General features: G+C 40.0%; 2 protein-coding genes across 3 annotated transcripts in view; one reads left to right on the top strand and one right to left on the bottom strand.

Annotated features, from left to right (window-relative positions):
• The window catches only part of LOC131683213 (lachesin), a 575,289-nt gene extending 555,698 nt beyond the window's left edge, over positions 1 to 19,591 (top strand). For both annotated transcript variants that reach the window (XM_058965050.1, XM_058965049.1), the window contains exon 12: positions 18,919 to 19,591. In XM_058965050.1, coding sequence (XP_058821033.1) covers positions 18,919 to 19,055 — 137 coding nt within the window. In that variant the 3' untranslated portion in view covers positions 19,056 to 19,591. The remainder of the gene's footprint in view (positions 1 to 18,918) is intronic.
• LOC131683214 (serine protease snake-like) lies at positions 6,158 to 7,470 on the bottom strand. The gene is made up of 4 exons (XM_058965051.1): positions 7,360 to 7,470; positions 7,280 to 7,300; positions 6,708 to 7,220; positions 6,158 to 6,647 (listed from the first exon to the last, which is right to left on the bottom strand). Exons 1-4 carry the CDS (start codon positions 7,427 to 7,429, stop codon positions 6,250 to 6,252), a joined length of 1,002 nt encoding a protein of 333 aa, XP_058821034.1. The 5' UTR covers positions 7,430 to 7,470; the 3' UTR covers positions 6,158 to 6,249.
• Positions 19,592 to 21,416: the final 1,825 nt, after the last annotated feature.

Consider the following 21,416-nt stretch of genomic DNA (forward strand, 5'->3'; position numbering starts at 1 on the left):
TAATTGGTCGGTGTTAAGTCAGACCGGACTAAGTGACAAAATATTGATTTCGAGAAAAACGGGTTTAAAGTTTGAATCGCAGCATTTTCTACGTTATAATTGGAAATTATTTTTTGCCATAATTCTTGTTTATGGCTACATATTTCAAAACTGGCAAAAGTCGAATGTCGATGTGAAGCTGAAGAAATCCTTTATCCGGTGTTATCATTATCTCATTTTTTGATATTTTGCGACTTAGTCCGATCTGACTTAACACCGACCAATTATCCTTCTTATTTTGAATTCTAGTGATCATCTGAATCATACATTGTTACATAGTGTTGAAAATGAGAAGCAGTGGACTTCAACATGTTAATTTTGAAAAAATCCCATACAAACTTCAAGCAGGTTGGTCCGGTAGTTAGGTATGCGCTACTTGGTATAAATTTAGTTGGACTAGGTATCGATTCAGGTATGGGTCGATTGAGTTTTCAAAAATCCGCCTTATGTCTGGGCAGTCTACTCCGCAATCTCTGGTTAGGAGTTCAAGCAATCAAATAGACTTATAAAGACCAAATTTAAATCCATTGCCAAATGTTTACTGATTTTATATTTGATTTACATTTAGTGTATTAAATATATAAATTTCACAGTTTTTTGATTTGTCACAACGCATATAAAATTCGCCTGGATAAGCTGCACGGCGTATTAAAGCACGTTTCCAATGCAGTGGCAAACATTACATCGATCACAGTACCTCGTCCCAAGACTTACACGCCCAATTAGCTGCAAACATCATCGGTACCTGTATTTCTCGCGTCAGCCGAAGGTCCAATATTATAACTCAAGAGAACGCATTTGGGTTTTTGTCTCTTGGGGGTCTTTTTAGAAAATGTAATCAAAACTGCTTGTGAAATGTGAAACTGCTTGTGAAATGCACGGAATAACTGACTTTAACAGAATGAAGAGTGTTCCTAGATATACCAAATGATTCCTCGAATGAGAAATGCGACGAAAACGTTGAAATAAAGATTTACCAATGTCTAAAAATACGGCCTACATGCAATCCGGACCAGAATTGTATGATTGTTTGATCTTGCTCATGACCTGAGTAATTTCCTCCTCGGTAAAGGTAACACGTCACTCAGTGCATACCGAAGAGCTCTACACTCATTTTCAGCTGTAGATGATTCGTCATTCTAAATGCTCGCAAAATGCCTAGCGAATAAGTAATAATTCGAATCGCCCGTAATCGCTTCATCTGCTTCCAAAAATATAGTTGAGGGTAAACCATTCTCTTTCTGTTTCTAGTTAACATTGTTCCAGAAACTCTTTGGGTTGCTTCGTAGGCTTCGCTCGTATTTCGTATCCGTTATTATAGTTTCTCTATCAATCTATTAGAAAATAAAGGAAGGATTTGCTCTATCTGTATCCTTTTTCAAGGTATACAAAAACTACGAAAAACTTGACCATGATATTGCAACAGCCTGCGTCAAGAAATAAAATACTCTGTCACATGTCCACTGAAGGTATCTTAAGTGCACGTGTGATCGACAACGGCTGAGCTGACAGAGTCATTTGAAGCCACTACTAATATGGGAACGTAGGCTAAGATGGACATTGTGGGTAAGATGGACACTGAATTTCTAGAAACTGGAAAAGAAACAGTAAAGAAACGAATGCAGAAGAGGACGGATACGTCCGTGTGCTTGCATTTCTGTTTGGCGCTGTTCTCTTCGAAAATACATTGAATTGGCTTCTGAACGTTTTGTAAAGTATTCTGCCAATTCAAACAAAAAACTCGGTTTTGTTGACCTAGCACATAAAGTAGACAACTCCTCTAAGAACGTTTGTTTTAACAAATGTTAAATATATCGTCGGTTGGCACGGTGAAGATGGACACGTCTATCGATACCAGGACACATGTTAGTGAACTCGGGTGATTCGTAGTTATACTGCCTAAGCTCGACCCTCATTAACAGAAGACAAAGATTAAGTCCGTACGATATTAAGCCACTTCTAGTTTTCCGATCTGTTGACATCACATCCTTGCTCTCACTTGAGTACTATGGCTCTAATTTTCATAAATTTCCCTACCCAGTAATCTCTAGCTAATTGAATGTCGTTAAAATGTAAAAAGAAAATGTGACTAACATAGTCTAAATAAAAAAGGAAAAAAGTTAAATATAAAATAAAGCTCTGGTATCCACAATTTCGAATTCTCAAGTTATTAGATTAAAATGTCTTTCAAATTTTTCTCCGCTTTCATCATATGACAATTTAATAGGGTGAATAATTACAAAGAAATTACAATTCTTATTTTTCTTGCTCTTCTGTGAATACCAGACGTTTTCACCCATCTTCCGGATAAAAATTCGGGGCCCCAAACGGGACCCGGGCCCCAGGGCAATTGCCCCGGCTGACCCCCCCCCCCTCTCATCGGGCCTGGATCTGCTGAAGTATACGGTTGGTTCTTCAAGAATCGTTTGCTTTAGTCAGCGGAAATTCTAGATTGCAAGCAATTGCCTTCAACAAAATTCGAGGTGTATAAGAAAGTAACTTATTTCCATCAGCCTCGCTCCGGGCCTTTCGCCGGATCTGCTCTTCCAAACATTGTTCTTTTGAGCTGGGTTCGTCTGAACATCATGAACATCTTTTTGAGCCCCGGCATGAATTGCCATCATTGCAAACAATAGAGCCATACAGCTACCACAATTTCTACAATGAGAAACAAGGCCCAGTGTGGATAATACGGAGAGAATCATGAAAATGATCCTTGCAATAGGGATTTTGAAGTATTTTTGCTGAGGGGTGACTCCGCATGATCTCTCGACATACCCGCGTACAAATTACACAGGAAAAATTGAAGCATTCGTTTTAAGGAAGGTTCCGAGAAGGAATGCTGAAAAGAGCTACACCACCGGCCACGACTTATATCTATGTTCCCTTGTGCACCAAAGAGCACGAGACTGACCATCCTATTGAGGGAACATCTTCTAATGTGCCTATAAATTTTTGACAGAGAAAAATTATTTCCTCTCCAAAGCTTCCTCGTAAACGTCAGAGGGTGTCCCTTGATGGGTTTATAAATATTATAACTCGAGGAAGTGCTGTTATCAAACCGAAGTCAGTTGCTTCTAGTCTCGGAAATCTTTGAAATTGGCAAATAATTTCCACATGGGATACCAAAAACCCCAGTGCCCCAATATTTCAGCCAAAGATTCAACCTACTGAACAGACGAAATTTTTTGAAATCGTGGACTGGATATTAAAAGCTATTAACAGTGAGAACATTTGAAGCAGTTTTCTACTAAATGGCCCTCCTTGAGTGATCGTATCCTTCGATGGCTAATTCATTGAGCAAATACACGGATTTTATCGCTGCTAAGTATCAATGATTCTTTGAAATATTTTTTAAACAATGTGAAATGTACTGCATTTCTATTGTGTAAAACTTGGTTAACTTCCGACGTAGATCTAAACTTCCACAATTGTCACGATATTCGCAAGGGCCGAACAAAACATTTGTCAAACCTGAGTCAAAGGCAAAGACCTTTGCATTGCTTCCATGTACATCCCTCCGAAGCCCTACCCGCATCTCAGTTGGTTCTAGAACACTTCAACTCCCATGATATATATGTCATGGGGATATTTTCACGATGATAACCGATCTTACTTACTGCATAACATTTACAAGAATTTTACTATGGCCATCTTGAATACGGGAGAAACGACAGGAATGCTAGTACTACCAGCGCACCCAAGCGCGTTCAAGTTATTGTTGTACTTGACCTCGCTACAATTTAAGAGTATCCATTGATTGAAAGAGCTACACATCTATTATATCCGAAACATTAGAATCAAAACAGGAATTTAGAAGCTTTATTTGAGCAGTTAGGAAAAGCCATTCTGCACCCCCGAAGGGATGCTGAACAGCCTTTTCGTACCAAATGGCAGAAATAAAACTACCAACTCCTTTAGGGATTTAGTGATTTTATTCAACAGTTAGTAATTTACGTCGAACCACTCTCACGATTATCTTATGAAATCCATAGTTCATCCGAAAACCCTGTTTCTCAAGAAGACCCAAAGATCCATCGTCAATGCTACAGAAATTCAAACGACTTCCTACAGCAGACGAGCTGGTTTTTAGAATCTTTGATCGAACAGGCTGGATCATCGGATCATGGAAAGTTAGCCTTCTCAATACATCGATTTCCTTCATATGTTCCTTGTCATCCCAAGACACATTCACGCTGATCTTGTTTTGATGCAGTCTATAAGGTTCAACAACGAACCTGTTTTCTCCTGCCTTCTCGTTTATCATCTCTAGCTTCTGCTTGAGCCAGGTACAGCTTTCGTCATTTTCCGGAGAAAACCTGACTATACCATACCTTAGAGCGAAGCATTTGAAGCTAGGCGGAAACGAGAAGAGGAGATTTTTAAAATCTCACAACAACGCATCTTTCAGATCCAGCGAGAACATATTATTCAGCAACCGAACCTGAATGCGCCATTGTTTCAAAAGCACATGGGCTTTATTGTTTGAGGAAGTATCGACAAGGCCAGTCTTTTGGCGTTTCAATCTCTTCCTCAGATTTTTGTCAAAGTTTTTTCCGTATTACGCTTTTCAGAAATAATACCCGAGGAAGTAGTTAATGAATTCTCAGCAACTGGAACTTTAGGGCTGACAGTTTTCAGTTTTCAGTGGATGAAGTTCGCAGCCATTTTCATGCTGAGCTTGGAACAAAACGAACCGTTTGCGTCGGTATTTATAAGCGAAAAGAATGATAATTAGTAATTCCGCAGCTGTACCCACCAATACTCTGAAGCCCAATGCCAAAGAATGCCCGTGCATAAAGCAAAAAAAAAGAACTTCAGAGAAAGTGGCGAACACCAACTAGCAAGATATGAGTGGTTCAATTCGGTTATTCACCCTGCGAGTGTAGCCGTGGAGGTAAGCGAGCCAGGTGTGGCTCCTTCCAATCGATTCGCGTCCCGACGGATTCGGCGGTGTAGAGATGCGAGTTACGTTTTCGGTATCACGGCGGGTCCCGACGTTGGCGATGGGACGGTGACGTGGCAAACTGTACGCGAGTAGAAAAAATAAAAAGAATTGATGATAACAAAATAAGAAAAATAATAAAGAAAGCATAAACAAATAGGAAAAGAAAATAAACGAAACATATGAATGAAAAACATAAAAACAAAAAAACACCCACACAGCGAACAGGCGCAGCCGAGGAGCCAAGAGGCTCTACGAAAGAAGAGATGCAAGAGCACAAACCCCCCCCCCTCCCCCCGAAGTAATACCCAATGGTGGTGCCGTGAGGAAAAGGATACAGTGATACAGGAATTTGAGGTTTAGTCGGTAGATTTGCTGGAGAAAGAGCTGTAGTAAGAATCTGACAGTACCACGGCCAATTCGGTAGTGGTCTCTTTTGAAGGTTCACCCATCTATAAAAAAATATCCCACACACACACACATACTGACTTTTTCCGATGTCGACTAACTGAGTCGAATGGCATACGACGGATTAGGTTGACGATTTTCAGAGTGATTGTATAACCTTTCTACATGAGAAATGCAAAAATGTGGTAAAGTCCAAAAAAGTCCATCTTCGTCAATTTTTTCTTTAGAAATTATATCATATCTCAACGGTTCCAACATTTTAAAGACATTTGGCATCAAACATACAAATTCGATTTTGAAATTTTGCTTTACTGACCCCCCCCCCCCCCTTGGAGCATTTTTCAGTTCAGTTTATATGGGAATTTGCTGTGTGGCCGCACTCTTCAACCCGTAACTCCGGAACTAGAAGTCCAATCAATAAAAAATTCAATAGCAGCCGATGGGAAGGTTGTACCTTTCGTTTGAGACTAACTGGACTTGTGCAAATCGGTCCCGCCATCTCTGCGAAGCAGAGGTGACATCTTTTCCACATACACAAAAACACACATGCACACACAGACATTTTCCTATCGCGACGAACTGATTCGAATGGTATATGACACACGGCCTCCGGCCTGGATTAAGTTGACGATTTTCAGAGTGATTGCATAATCTTTCTATATGAGAAAGGCAAAAAGAATTTTCGTGTTTCTTGACCCCACCGTTTCCAAGGAAAAATAGTTTTGAATCCTTACATGCACTAGAAAAAAGTAGGGCATGAAAGGGTTCACTTGTACAAATATGTAGATCGATTTATTTTGCAAAGCTTTCTCATAGTGCGGGGAACCCGCATCCTTCAGTATGCCCACCACAAATGACTAATCATTCGGAAAGACAATTCGATGGTTCGATCCCTTCGATCCAGCCGTGGATCCGATTTCCCTATACTCCTCCGGCCACACCTTCTGCTCGATCCAACCGACGTAACTAGCAACCTGTGTATAAACAGCCTCCGACCTTCCAGCACCACAGGAACCTCCCAGCGATGTAATTCCCACGATATAATAGGCACAGGTTTTCACATCAGTTACCACCTGAATCGGTCCCCCAGAGTCACCCTGGCAGGTATCCTTCCCACCTTTTTTACTACCCACGCAAAGCTGTTCGCCACGAATGCCTTCGCCAAACTTTCTATGTAAAGAGAATTTTTGCTCACATATCGAATTGGCCATCAAGTCTAGCCGAACCTTCATCAGTACCTTCGAAGCATTGCCAGCTGAAACAAATAGAAAAATGAATAACAACTTAACAGCTTACTCATCAATGTTCGGCTCACCAAACTCCGTTAATCCGAAACCGGTTGCCACCACCGACGTCACATTCAGCGGTTCGCTTGTCCAAAGGCACGCCGGCCGAATCAGATGTGAAAACATCACCGCCACAGTTACCTTAACCAGTGCAATATCATGATACGATCTGGATACACTATAATTCGGGTGCTTGACATAATCATCCACGTCGAAATCCACCTCATTTCCAATCTCGTCCATGACATGTGCCCCCAGTCGTACAACGGAAGGTCTTCCACAATGCGCTGCGGTTAGCACAAATCGGGGACTGATTAAGGATCCTCCGCAGCGAAACACCACCTCTCCGGTGGTGGAATCATCTTTGAGATAACCGAGCAGTGCCTGATGAGGGAATTCACCGACACTTGCTTCTTCGCCATTCACGATCAGATCGACGGACGTGGAACAGTTCGTGGTGGAAAGCTCTTGTACCTGTGGATTTATCAGCAGAGGACCTCCATAGGATTTCTGCGTGTTCTGCTGGATAAATTCGGCACATTCTGAAGCAGGAGGGAAGTGAGTTAGTCAGTGACGGAAAGGATGCTATTATAGCTCTTACTTTTGTTGGCAACTCGTTGCGCTGTGTGGAATAGTTAGGCAGTTTTTTAAATTAATTTGCATATGTATGAGAAATTTTACCTTGACCGACGACACCTTGGAAGCAGTGCAAGCATGTGACGAATATCACAATGTAGCGAATTGTACTCATTCTTCGTTGATCGTTTGTTTTCGACTGAATGCTCAGACAGGTTTGGAGAGCTGTGTGCCCCACGTTCTGTTCAGGCTGGTGTACCTATATAAAGAATTATATAGGTTAGTTTAACGACAGTTTTCAAACTTTCCATGCTTGATTATTTGTGGTAAAACCTATTATTATTGATATTTTGACGTTGCTTGGCTTGAAAACAAACACAGCGTTGGTCGATAAGTTTTCTTCGAAGCAACTAGGTTAAACTAAATTCTAATATTTCAAGTAAAGATCTGTTTTCATTTTAAAATTTCTACTGATCTATCTATTGCTAAATTTTGACCGTACCATTAATTGCAAAGACTTTTTGAAGGAGCTTCAAATTTTCGATTAATAAACTAATTTTAGTTTTCACAGATTATATTTGTGCTTTCAAGAGTACATAATAGGGACTGGAATCGATCACAAAAACTTATCTTTTGTCAAATAGCTTGTCTACAGGAGCATCGTCATCAATATTCCTTTCGAATCAATCAATGCAAAAGCAACTGTTATTGATTGTGGCAGTATAGTAACTCCGAACATTGATGAATCAGTTGAAAACTTTGCACTTAATCAATCATCCAACAGACAGAATTCAAGATACCGGGAAGGTCTCGTGATGGATGGGAATTTAATTGAAATAAATAGGAATAAACAGATACGATTAATTGCTTCGATTTAGAACCCCAGCGGTTTCGGTATCTATCCGCTGGACGCCAATTACGACACAAGCGCATATGTCCTCTACGCGATCACCGTAACAATGATGGCACAAACACAGGAACATTAGAGAATATCAGCAAAATCCTATGAACACACTGCAAGCAGACCGCTATGGGCAATTAATTAGTAATTTTAAGTAATTTATGAGCTGCAAATCCCACATCAGCATTCCGGGTTTCCACCGGAACAAACGGCCAACAAGGTTGTTAACAACAACTGAGCTACATTATGTGTTGCCTCTGTTTCCCTACGTATGTCTATTGTATATTTTCATGCGAATTTTGATGGAGTGAAGTATTCCGCCGACACTGACATAGAACACTGTGGATAATTCTTTTTTCGGAGCATTAATTATTCACAAATTGCCATTAAATAGAATAGTAGGTAGTACTATTAGCGTACTAGTACTAGTAGCGTTGTCATAAACTTAGTGGGGGCCTATGGTACAATAAATAATATTTCCTTGATAAAATATTGCAAGTTCTGGAACAATGTTAAATTGTTTTCAATCCTCCAGCTTAGTCCGCCTAGAATCTGAACACTTTCTCTACTCTATAATAGCACCTGTAGTGATCCGACTTGAAATATTTGAACAGCGAATTCTGCAATAATCACGTTTTTACGTTACAAGGACAACGAACAAAAATAATGCGTTATGTAATTATGCTCAATTTTCATTTAGTAACGTCTGAATAATATTAGTGGAAATATATTTTTTGTATCGTGAACTTGACTCGTGATTTTTTCTACCAACATTTGTGGCGGATTCCAGTCTGAATTCTGGTTGGTTTGACTCGATACTAATACTATCATAGAAATCGACCGAATTATCCTACATAGAAATAGAGCCGAGGTTGACACATACTGAAAAAGTGTTTGGTTGTGTTATGCACATACATGTATAGCTACCGAACTTCGTCATTCAATCGCTTATTACGGTATTAAACACATATTACCTTTGCGGTAATATGTGATCAATACCGCAATTTTCAATTGCGTGGTCTGTTATCAAAAAGACAATAGAGTCTTGCCCAAAAGTAATAAATACATTCCCGTCAGATTTTGGGTGCACTTTATGTCTTTTATTCATTTAGTTTATTTGATAGGCGCAAATGCGTTAGCTTGGCGGTGCCAAATTCTCCTGTTTTTACATTTTGGATATCTTAAAACTAGAAGGTTACAATGTTGAAATATATATTTTTTATAAAAGAGGAAAAAATTTACAGCTATCTTAAGACTAGAAAAAAGATTCTATATACAAGAGAGGGGCAAAAGATTTTTTTCATCAAAAATTTTAAAACAGGGGATTCAGTTTGATATACAAAAGGGGAGTAATAGTATTTTACGAAATATTTTACAGTTATCTTAAAACTAACAATTTTGTTTGGTATACTAAAGGGGGGAAAAATATTTATGAGAAATTTCACAGATATCTTAAAACTAGGGATACAATTCTATTTACAAGATGGAGGACATAAGTTTCAATAAAGAGTAAAAATTACAGCTATCTTAAAACTAGGTACACAGAATACAAATTTGATCAGTCATCATGTCACATCAGTGTAGCAGCAGTTGTATCAAAGACAGGCGAGAGAAGGCGTATATTGTGACAGGGAAAGAAGAGCAAAACTTGCAACTTTCAGGCAAACGGGAGATCAGCGAAACAAATTAGCGCCTCCGTCTAGTAAGTCGTCGAGTACCGGATTGACGGATAGTATTCTTCGGACCCGCGGGGAATCCTTCAAAAGTCATCGGACCTCGAGTCGCTCTCGCTTCAGTTTCCTTCCATTCAGGCGTAGTGGTAAGGGCGACGGCGTTTACATATTGGTACTCTTGAACTGATCGGTTCCACAAGGCAAGAGGAAATTTCTAAAAACGAGAAATAAAAGAGAGGGGCTAAATTGGGACGTTTATCGTTTTTATGAAAGTATAAATAAGGGACATATAGGGAAGATCTCAATTTGCCAGCATATCTCGAACTGGGACATTGGGTGGTCTACCTCAGGCCCGAAGGGAGTCCTTTAACTGAGACCTGGCGTCCAAATACCCGGTGCATACCCAGACAACGTGCTCGATGTCGTGATAGCCCTCGTCACAAGCGCACCGACTACTCTCCGCAAGTCCAATACGCTGCAAATGCGCATCCAAGGTGTAGTGGTTGGACATAAGTCGGGACATTACACGAATAAAATCCCGACCCACATCCATCCCCCTGAACCAAGGCTTCGTTGATACCTTTGGGATAATGGAATGTAGCCATCGTCCAAGTCCACCATTGCTCCACGAGGTTTGCCAACTGTTGAGTGTCCTCTGACGACAAATACTAAAAAATTCGTTGAAGCAGATTGGTCTTTCGTATATGTCACCATTTAATGCGCCCACCTTTGCTAATGAGTCGGCCTTTTCATTGCCCGGGATAGAGCAATGAGAGGGGACCCAAACAAAGGTAATCTGATAAGATTTTTCAGATAACGTACACAAGGGCTCCCATATCTTCCCCAGGAAATATGGGAATTGCTTTTTGGGCTTCATCGCACGAAGAGCCTCGATAGAGCTGAGGCTGTCCGAAATGATGAAGTAGTGATCTGTGGGCAGAGTGTCGATGATCCCAAGGGTGTACTGAATTGCAGCTAACTCTGCGACGTAAACTGAAGCGGGATCATTGAGCTTGAATGAAGCGGTGATAGTATTGTTGAAGATACGGAGGCCAGCGGACCCATCGAGATTTGATCCGTCAGTGAAGAACATTTTGTCACAGTCGACTTCTCGGAATTTATTATAAAATATATTAGGGTTCACTTGCGGGCGTATATGGTCCGGGATTCCACGAATCTCTTCCTTCATGGATGTGTCGAAGAATACAGTAGAATCAGAAGTATCTAGGAAACGAACACGGTTGGGAGTATATGAAGAAGGATTAATGCTCTGTGCCATGTAATCGAAGCACAAGGCCATAAATCGGGTTTGAGAATTAAGCTTGACGAGCCTCTCGAAGTTTTCAATCACCAACGGGTTCAAAATGTCGCATCGGATGAGCAATCGATATGAGAGTTCCCAAAATCTATTTTTAGCGGGAGAACACCCGCCAGCACTTCTAGACTCATCGTATGGGTCAAGTGCATGCAACCCAAGGCAATGCGCAAGCAACGATACTGGATTCTTTCCAGTTTGATGAAGTGTATGTTCGCAGCGGTGCGGAAACAGAAACACCCGTACTCCATCACCGACAATATCGTTGTTTGGTATAACCTGATCAGGTCTCCTGGGTGGGCACCCCACCATGTTCCAGTTATTGATCCTTTGTTGGCATTTCTGTTTCAGATATCTAATGTGACATCCCCAGGTACCTTTAGAGTCGAACCAGACCCCGAGAAAAAACAACCAACTCCGTGGAGAACTCGATACCCAGCTGAAGCGCCCAAGCAGACAAATTGTCCAAGGTATTTTGTAATGGTCCTTGCAAGTCGGCAGCTTTGGGCCCAGTGACAGAGACCACGCCGTCGTCTGCAAGTTGCCTTAGCGTGCATGAATTGGCAAGACAATCGTCAATGTCATTCACGTAGAAATTGTAGAGCAGGGAACTTAGACATGAGCCCTGGGGAAGATCCATGTAGCTAAATCGCGATGTTGTCAAATCGCCATGCGAAAAGTGCATGTGCTTTTCAGACAACAGGTTTAGCAAAAAGTTATTTAAAATTTGCGAAAGACCATGCTGGTGCAGCTTCTCTGACAGAATGTTGATAGAAACTGAGTCAAAAGCCCCCTTAATATCCAAGAAGACTGATGCCATCTGCTCTTTGTTAGCATAGGCCATTTGGATTTCTGTAGAAAGCAACGCAAGGCAATCGTTCGTCCCTTTGCCTTTGCGGAAGCCAAATTGTGTATCTGACAGTAAGCCATTTGCTTCAACCCAATTGTCGAGGCGATACAAGATCATTTTCTCGAACAACTTCCGAATACAGGACAGCATTGCAAACGGCCGATACGAGTTGTGGTCGGAGGCTGGTTTTCGGATGGCGATGATCTTCACTTGCCTCCATTCATGAGGGACAATGTTACCCTCAAGAAACTTGTTAAATAAATTCAACAAGCGCCTTTTTGCAGTGTCAGGCAGATTCTTCAGCAAGTTGAATTTGATTCTGTCTAACCTTGGGGCGTTATTGTTCCACCACCGAAAACGGTGTTTCGTTCGCGGTATCGTGAGAAGACGCGGCGCGGTATATTTTCTGTACCGGGACAGAGTTCGTACAGATCTTCTTGGCGAAAGCGAATATCCAGCGACTTGAATATTCTACGTTTCCGTTGGTACTATTTCGGTTACGCATACGTTGGGCCGTACCCCAAAGAGTGCTCATCGCTGTTTCTCTCGTTAACCCGTCGACGAACCGGCGCCAATAACTGCGTTTTTTGGCTTTCATTAAACTCTTCATTCGCCTTTCTAGCGACGCGTACTGTTGATAGCTAGCGGGTAATCCGTCTTCCCGGAAGGCCTTATATGCAGTGGACTTTTCCGCGTACAGCTCTGAGCACTCTTTATCCCACCACAGGGTGGGAGACCGTCCATGGGTATTCGCGCTGGGTACTGGTTTAGTCTGAGCTTGATTCGCACTGTCGAGAATCAAGCCAGCCAAAAACCTGTAGTTCTTGAGTGGATTCGATTTTCACGGATATCGCGGTCGCGTAACTCTTCCAATCAATGTTCCGTGTGAGGTCATACGAGACATTGATTGTTTCCGATGCTCTTGAACCATTAGCAATTGAAACTACGATAGGCAAATGATCGCTACCGTGGGGATCAGGGATCACCTTCCACTCGCGCGTGCTGGTGGTGTTGGAATCCGCGTCATTTCTCCCGTGTTTAAGATGGCCATGTTGAAATTGTCGCAAAGATCTTGGATTAATGTTGATCTATTATCATCGTGAAGACAACCCCATACCGTACCGTGCGAGTTAAAGTCTCCCAGAACTAGCCGCGGTGCCGGTAAGGATTCCGTGATATCACAAAGCGTTCGGAATGTAGATGGAAGCAATGCAAAGATCTTTGCCTTTGATTAGAACTTGACAAGCGACAATTTCAATGCCTGGGGTCGAAGGGAGGTTAATTCGATTGAAAGAATAGCACTTTTTAATCCCCAAAAGCACTCCTCCATAGGGGTATTCTCGATCCAGACGAATTATATTAAAGTCGTGGAAGTTGAGATTTATATCTGAAGTTAACCAAGTTTCACATAAAGCGAAAGCAACACATTCTATTTAGCAAAAAAATAAAGGAATCGATTTTCGGGAGGATAGTTCTGCTCTTCCACTGTAGAACAGTGATCGAATCGGTGACCTCGTTCGATGACTTTGCCATCGAAGGATACGATCGCTGCAAGGAGGGGCCATTTAGTAGTCAACTGCTTCAAAAATGTTTGCACTATAGGGAGAAAACGTATCAGAAGGCTTCTAAGAGGATCAGTAACATTGAAAGCTGTGAAAAATAAGTTCACGGTGTCAGAAAATTTCATTAATCCTTTACTGGACTGAGTGTCTGTTTGAATAAAGGGGACACTTGGGATTTCTGGTGTCCCTGGAAGTGGTGGGTATTCCTTGTTAGAATTAAAACTTCCAAGTCCCGGAGCAACTTGCATCGGCTTTAGTGCAGCACTTCTGTTGGATTTATTGATTGTAGTTGGCGCACTCTGAAGAGACGACACCTTGGCACCCTTACGAGGCAATTTAGGGAAGGCTAGATTTCTCCTCTTCCTAGATTCCCCTGGGTTAACAAAAGATGTTCCCTCTTGTGGGTCGTTAGATTCTTGCTCAACGCCAGCCAAAAGAGCAAAGGAATTTTCGGAAGGGACAGATGGCGAAGCATTCTTAAGAATTTCTGCATAAGAGCGCTTCGAGCGTTCCTTAAGGGAGCGCTTAATTTTATCCCCGCGCTGTTTGTACGCGGGGCATGATTTAAGATCATGCGGAAGGCTCCCCCAGTAAATACACTTTTCAGGTTCTCTACCGCAAGCGTCATCCTCATGCTCTCCCTCGCATTTGCCGCACCTTTTCTTATTGCCACAATAGGTGGCTGTGTGGCCCAGCTGCTTGCAAATGCTGCAGTTGATTACCCGCGGTACAAATAGACGAACCTTATCCAGGAGGACATAGTTGGGGAGGAAAGACCCGGAGAAAGTTACCCGAAGCGAGTCTGACAATGAATAAGTTGTCTTATTATTCTCAGTTTTTGCTGAATACAAGTGCTTGCATTCCAGAATCTTCACATGTTGAAGTGAGGAGTCCTTAAAGCAACCAACCACGTACTTCAACACGTCTTCGCACTTCAAACCCGATTTGGCGACGACCCCATCGATCTCCACTGCCATACACTGCCATACGCCTAAAATTTCTCTGTAAAACGCTCGCTTCGAGCAATCTGGTTGGCCTGGTCGAGGTCATTCACTAATATGCGTATCTTATTTGCTCTAACACGTGTTATCTGAGCTACGACCGGGTAGTTAGCAGTCAGTTCCCGTGAGATCTCTAGAATCTAGGCGATTTCGTGTTGGGCCGGAAATACACCACCCAGGGTCCATTTGAACTGGGAGGGTATGTTTTAATACGGGGAGGACTGGGGGAATCAAGGGAGGGAGTAATTTCGGGTTTATCCTGTAAATCCATGGAAATATCATTCCCATCTAATGTTACTTCGCCCTCGGTCATTTAGACACGAGGATAACACGTGGTGTAAACGAGAGATGAAACTTAAATTCAGGGGAAAGGAATCTAAGAAGTAGCGACCGACCGGGGGAAAGAGAAATGAAAAAAAAAAATACTTAGCTGATATAGCTGTGTGTCCGGCTATTCCATTATTCACTTCACCAGCCTAGGCACCGGCGAACAAAGACTGCCTCTAACAATGGTTGACCTTCACTGGCAATTTTTGTATATATATATATATATATATATATATATATATATATATATATATATATATATATATATATATATATATATATATATATATATATATATATATATATATATATATATATATATATATATATATATATATATATATATATATATATATATATATATATATATATATATATATATATATATATATATATATATATATATATATATATATATATATATATATATATATATATAATTATTTATTCTATGCACGGCACAAGAAAACGATCTGGTTCGTTCGAGAGCTCGGAAACGAATGACTTTTTATCTTTGTTTCCAAAGGTCAGGGTAACCGTGACAGCACAAATACCGAGTGTTGTGAGCTTGTGAGCTCCGCTATGAAGCACGCGTCAATAGTCTTATTTACAAGAATTCATGCACGAGGCATTTCACGTGGATTATGTCTGTCTTATGGCAATGAAGACGACATAGATCTTTCATTAGGGCTTAAATCGCAAATGTAAACAAACTGCGTTTTTGCTATTATGACATTATGCGACAAAAATACTACAAGATTGAGGTGAAAATTAGTTAAAATGGTTTTTAGTTCGATTTTTAATTAAAGAAAACAAAACGGCGAAACATGCATTTTCTTCGAGATTTCGACTTAGGCCCTTCTTCTCATATGGAATATAAAGGCTAAACTTACATTTTTTGACAGAACCGGGCGTACGGTTATTATTCACAAAATTATTCTTTAAACGGCGGTTCTATTATTTAAATGATAAGCAATATCTACTATGATCATGTCTACTTAATAGTTGTTGCACATAAACATTCAAATATTTCGATATTTTCATGAAATTTGAAGAAAAAATGCACGCGCCCTTTCATTTACATTGGGTTTCTATGCACCCATTTGCTGAGCCCTATTAAAAAGTATACTGTCAAGCTCGCCCATTTACCCAGCCCTACCTAGCAAGACAGAGTCAGTTTAGTCCATTTACCGCGCCCTTCTGAAAATTATGTACACAGTTTAGCCCTTCCGCAAATGATGGTTGCTGAAGGGCGAAATCACGACTGGGATGCAAATTAAGCGTAAGCCTTTTTTTTTAGTTTCTACCCACTAAAAGCACATAGGAATTAAATTCTTTGTTATATTGTCATAAGGTTTAACCAAAGATGCTTCCGGAAAAACATGATCGTAAAGTAATTTATACCTACAATAAAAACTACATTTAGGAAAGCATCGCCGAATATTGAAACTGATTTTTCTCCATTTTAGTACATTGCTACTTAGACCCTAATGAAAGATCTGTGTCGAAGTTTCTTTTACGGAATTACGCTTCTTAAACCAATGCTATGGAAGCTTTACCTGTCTGCGTAAGTCGAGATAGATTCATAGTTGATGTACGTTTATGTATCGTTGGAGTGTTTGTAATCTGTTGGTACAAAAGATGAGGAGGTTTTATGCCAGCTGGAGAAAGGGTTTGAATGAAACTTAGCTCCAGGGGGCTTTCCTCTGCTCCAAATAAAACAATAAGCCAATAAACCAATAAAACAATAAAAAATAAAACAATAAAACAATAAAAAAATAAAACAATAAGGCAATAAAACAATGAATCAATAAAACATTAAAATAATAAAACTATAAAAGAATAAAACAATAAAACAATAAAACAATAAAACAATAAAACAATAAAACAATAAATCAATAAAACAATAAAACAATAAAACAATAAAACAATAAAACAATAAAACAATAAAACAATAAAACAATAAAACAATAAAACAATAAAACAATAAAACAATAAAGCAATAAAACAATAAAACAATAAAACAATAAAACAATAAAACAATAAAACAATAAAACAATAAAACAATAAAACAATAAAACAATAAAACAATAAAACAATAAAACAATAAAACAATAAAACAATAATACAATAAAACAATAAAACAGTAAAACAATAAAAATGTAAATTTCTAACAGCGTTTTTCTCGGCTTGCTTTTTTTTAATTATAGAGAGGTTTTAACCTTAAGGTCATTCGCCTCTTCGGGTTAGAAAAATCTCTTAGGAAAAATTTCTAACCCTATGTGCGGGGTCGGGACTCGAACCCAGGTGCGCTGCGTACAAGGCAATCGATTTACCAATACGCTACGCCCACTCCCCTTCTCGGCTTGCTGTTTTACAATATGGGACTCTTATACTTTTATGGGCAGTATACTGTCGAAGCGTACAATAGTTTTTGTTTGGCATAATCGGGCAAACGTTCTGCTTTTGATCCTTTAAACGTAAAAACGACCAAAACGATATCAACCGGAGTAATCTCGCACAAAATTTCCATCAAGTTAAAATTTTCTGGAGGACAACTTTGGAAAAAAAAACTTTTCTTTGGACTTCGAACATTTTTTTTGATTGTCGAATTTTCCAAACGAACTGAACTGAACAAAACCAAAAATTGTTAGGGGTCTAGTGATTCTACTAAACCGTTGTGTAAGAATATGCAAATTTTGGGTTTTGAACTGTGAAGTCACGCTCCAATCTTTTTAAAATATTTTGTCTTGAAAATTTGAGAAAATATTATTCAATTGTGGCATTATTATATAGAAAATGAATTAATATGCTAACACTCTCTGTATCGCCATAACGATTTTTTCAAACAATGTGTCTTTTTACGGAGGAATTATTTTAAGGTAATGAGGAACTATTTTCAACAAGAGAAGATGCATACGACCTTCCGTTAAAGAAATATTTTTCGGGGTTGGATCATTTTTCTTCGTGCTATAAGTAATCGCCAACAGCGAAATTCTAGCTCCACTCAAAAAAGGCAAACAAACAACACTGCTCGTTGGCCACCAGCTGCGGTTAGTCGTTCGTCAATGGCAGCAATGGCAAATGTCAACCCATCAGTCAAGCGAAAACCACACATCACACAACACCAATGCAAATAGTTGGGGGGCCGACAGAAAAAAGGCACATTTTCCGATTGGCCCGATTGTCATCCGGTGCTTATTGTTCCATTATTCGCGTAATTTCCACCCACCAACTGTACTATATCCCATAGAATTTTACCGAACATGCCATTTGGTATTTTTAATCCCTTGCATCCCAAGCGAACGAAATCCCTCTCGTGAATGGATTATCTGACCTGGCCAAGCTGTTGAGGTTGGGAATTGTTTTTCCTATATATTTATATGTGTATATTTTTATTTTATTTTTCCTAACCGGTCGTGCACCAGTTCTGGACACATTCCAGGACACCGGAGAGTGCACCACATCAAGCTTTCGGCGGATCGGTAGGGCATTCAATTGGAACCGTCCACTATACATACGTGAACGTGAATGTGCTGATTTTGACCTTTTTTTTTATAAACCGCCAACTTGTGGAGGAGATCAGTTTGAAAATGACATTCAACTCGTTTGCAGTGTTCAGAGCACAATCGCGCCCTGAAAACGACATTCCTGGGAATGACTGCACTGGGCAAACGGTTTGTCACGGTTGACAATTAACGGATTATTTCGCATTGAAAATTTTCAATATAGTTTATGTTGAACAATGGAAAGCTGATTCGTGTGTTAGAGAAGTAGTTACCTGGAAAAAAACTTTACAAATATATTAATAATTAACGCTTTAACTGGAAAGATGTCTGTTAGAGAATCATTAATTAACTGACCTAGTTAGGGAAGGCTAATATGTATTGTCAAACAAACAAACCGCCTCTCACTCTTCAACTCCCACTAATAATCCGAATCCAGTTCGCGGAATGCTGTGCCCTGAACTGAACAATTAATCCATGACAATTAATTCTAATTCAATTATTTCTAATTCTCTCTCTCACTCCACAGGTGCCTCGATACGGCATCCCCCGGGGGCATTCCACAACGGCAGCTGGGGTCCATTCAGCATCCCCAGCACATTGCAGCTGCTGCTGTTGGGAAATCTGGTGACGATACTAGCACTGCTCGGTCGCATCAGCAGATGAAACTGAGAAAGTTATCGATTTCCATAAATCCTTCAGCCCTTCACACGACCAGCCTCCACCGCCGAGTACGTACATAGATAGGTACGCGAAGTACGCAGAGCAAAAGCGAGAATTAGACCGTGCAAATATCATCCATCACACACACACAGGTAACAGACTTCGGCGGTCGACGGCGTAGCGAATGAATGAACTCGAACGGGTCAAAGTTGACCCCCGCAAACGCGACTCCGCAGTTTTCGTACGCAGTGATCTACACAACAAACAGATACACATATAGCTTATTTATGTAGGTAAGTTAAAAGCTGAACCATTGTTTGTATACAAGAAACAGTAAAAGTGCAGATGATTTAGGAAAATTTCTATACAGAAATAAACGAAAGCAGAGCGATAAGAAAATAAGTATATGAGATATAATATATTGCTAATTAGTAAGACGCCAGCGTAAATCAAATTAGATTGTTTGTAGAGCTGTAAGAAACTGCTAGGGTATGCTGTGAGCTGTTTTGTAAATATACAGGTAAACTAGTGTTACGAAAGTGTGCTTCTCTCGATCATCATAGAAAATATTGGAAAGCCTGGTGAATTTAATTTATTTCCGAGTATTTGCGTCGCCCTTAACCATAATCCGCATCGACGATCGCAGTTCAAATTCACCTGAGACACCGTTGGCGATAATGCAGTTTCAATTAGCTCTAGGTACGCGAATGTGCAATTCAAATTCACCCGTAACCAGATATGCGTGCCATGCAAATAAGACGGTTTGTGTTCGGTGCTTACTTGGCAGTTAGCACCGTGTAATTTGAGTCAGTAGCAGTGGGCTATCGGATAGAGTTGTCGGGAGCTTGGGGTTAATGAAAACGTCCTTTGTAGGGAGGAATGGGACACGCTAATTGTAGACTACAACCAACGGTGCGGTTCGCGACCAATGGCGGCTCCAGGAGGGGCTTAGGAGCTCAAGTGGCCTACGTTCAACCAGATAGTGTTTTTATATAAAGGTTTGTAATCCTCTCTTACAATGTGTACGGAAATTCGTGGTATAATATGTAAATATTCCATTAATGAAGTCGAAGATTTTTTTAGGTAAATCGAAATTGTGCAACTGTAAGGCAAATATAGCATTGCGTTTAACAAAATGAAGGCGTTTGAAAGTAAACTTTTAAAATGGGATGGAAAATGTGAAGGAACTGTGAAAATATTTTATTTTCTGACATTTTAAAACCTTTTCAAATAGGATAAAATTTTTGATAAAGTTTGATTTATATGCTTCGAAGTCGTCTCATCAGTAACCAGAGTAACTTAGAGTAACTTAGAGTCGAGTACCGAGACTGAAAGAAAATGAACCAGGACCAGGATATTTCAGTACAGCAGTAGCTGATTTGAGATCGATTTTAACCAATCCAGGAATTCGCAAACGAAATATATCATCTCGATTAGCACGTTCCCCTGTTATATGGAGATAATTATCGATTTAACTGGAAAGATTGTTCTTTATCATGTCGTTTCATAATTTTTTCTGGTGAGAATGAAAATCAAGATGAAAGAAAAAGAAAAAGGTAGGAAAATAGAAAATTTAAATCATTACAATCACAACACAATGCAGCAAACAGCTCGGTTTCTTCACTCCTGAAAGAATAATGAACCTTACTGGTGAAGCCTATAGCAATGTACCCCATTGCATTAGAAACAATAAAATATCATTGAGTTTTAGCTCTTTATAGATTGTATCGCCTCTGTATAGAGAACGAAAGATCCGGAAACGTGATAGGAAGTTTTCAAATTAGTAAAGTAATCGGAATCACAAAGATCACGCGAATAATACTCAGCACTCTAAATAGTAGCCATGTGATAATTGAGTTTGTAATGTCCAAGCAGTACCCTGACTAGAATGCGGCCATTTTGCTTGGAAAAATGCAACAAAATCCTTATTTAAAGTAGGAATGCGCTGTACTTAAGTAAGTCCCTGTTAGTATATTAGGGGAAATAATGCTTTGTTGGTATTTCTGTTTCAGATACTAAGGTGGTATCCCCAGGTACCTTTAGAGTGGAGATGGTCGGGTTTCAATTTTTTCGAACCCGAACTCGACCCGAACCCGAGAGCTTGAATATTAAAAAACCCGAGCCCGACCCGTGCACGAAATTGTAAAATTCAAAAAACCCGAAACCGACCTGAACCCGAAAATTAAAAAACCTGAAACCGAGAAGGAAAATTTTTTAAAACCTGTACCCGAGAAGTTTTGAAATTTGAAAACCCGAAGCCGAAAATTAAAAATTTGAGCAACCCGATCCGAACTTGCTAATACAGAGAATCAACCAAAGATCCTGAAGATTTCTAATTTTAGACACCTGCGCTGGATCCTAGGT

This window comes from Topomyia yanbarensis, chromosome 2 (genome assembly GCF_030247195.1).
Source record: "Topomyia yanbarensis strain Yona2022 chromosome 2, ASM3024719v1, whole genome shotgun sequence".
In the NCBI taxonomy this organism is placed as follows: domain Eukaryota; kingdom Metazoa; phylum Arthropoda; class Insecta; order Diptera; family Culicidae; genus Topomyia; species Topomyia yanbarensis.

Excerpts from the sequence above, each read along its gene's own strand:
- LOC131683214 (XM_058965051.1), bottom strand. The coding sequence starts at position 7,429 with ATGAGTACAATTCGCTACATTGTGATATTCGTCACATGCTTGCACTGC. Across the intron at positions 7,221-7,279 it reads GCAACGAGTTGCCAACAAAA|AATGTGCCGAATTTATCCAG; the intron begins GTAAGAGCTATA and ends CTCCTGCTTCAG. Across the intron at positions 6,648-6,707 it reads TTTCGGATTAACGGAGTTTG|CTGGCAATGCTTCGAAGGTA; the intron begins GTGAGCCGAACA and ends TATTTGTTTCAG.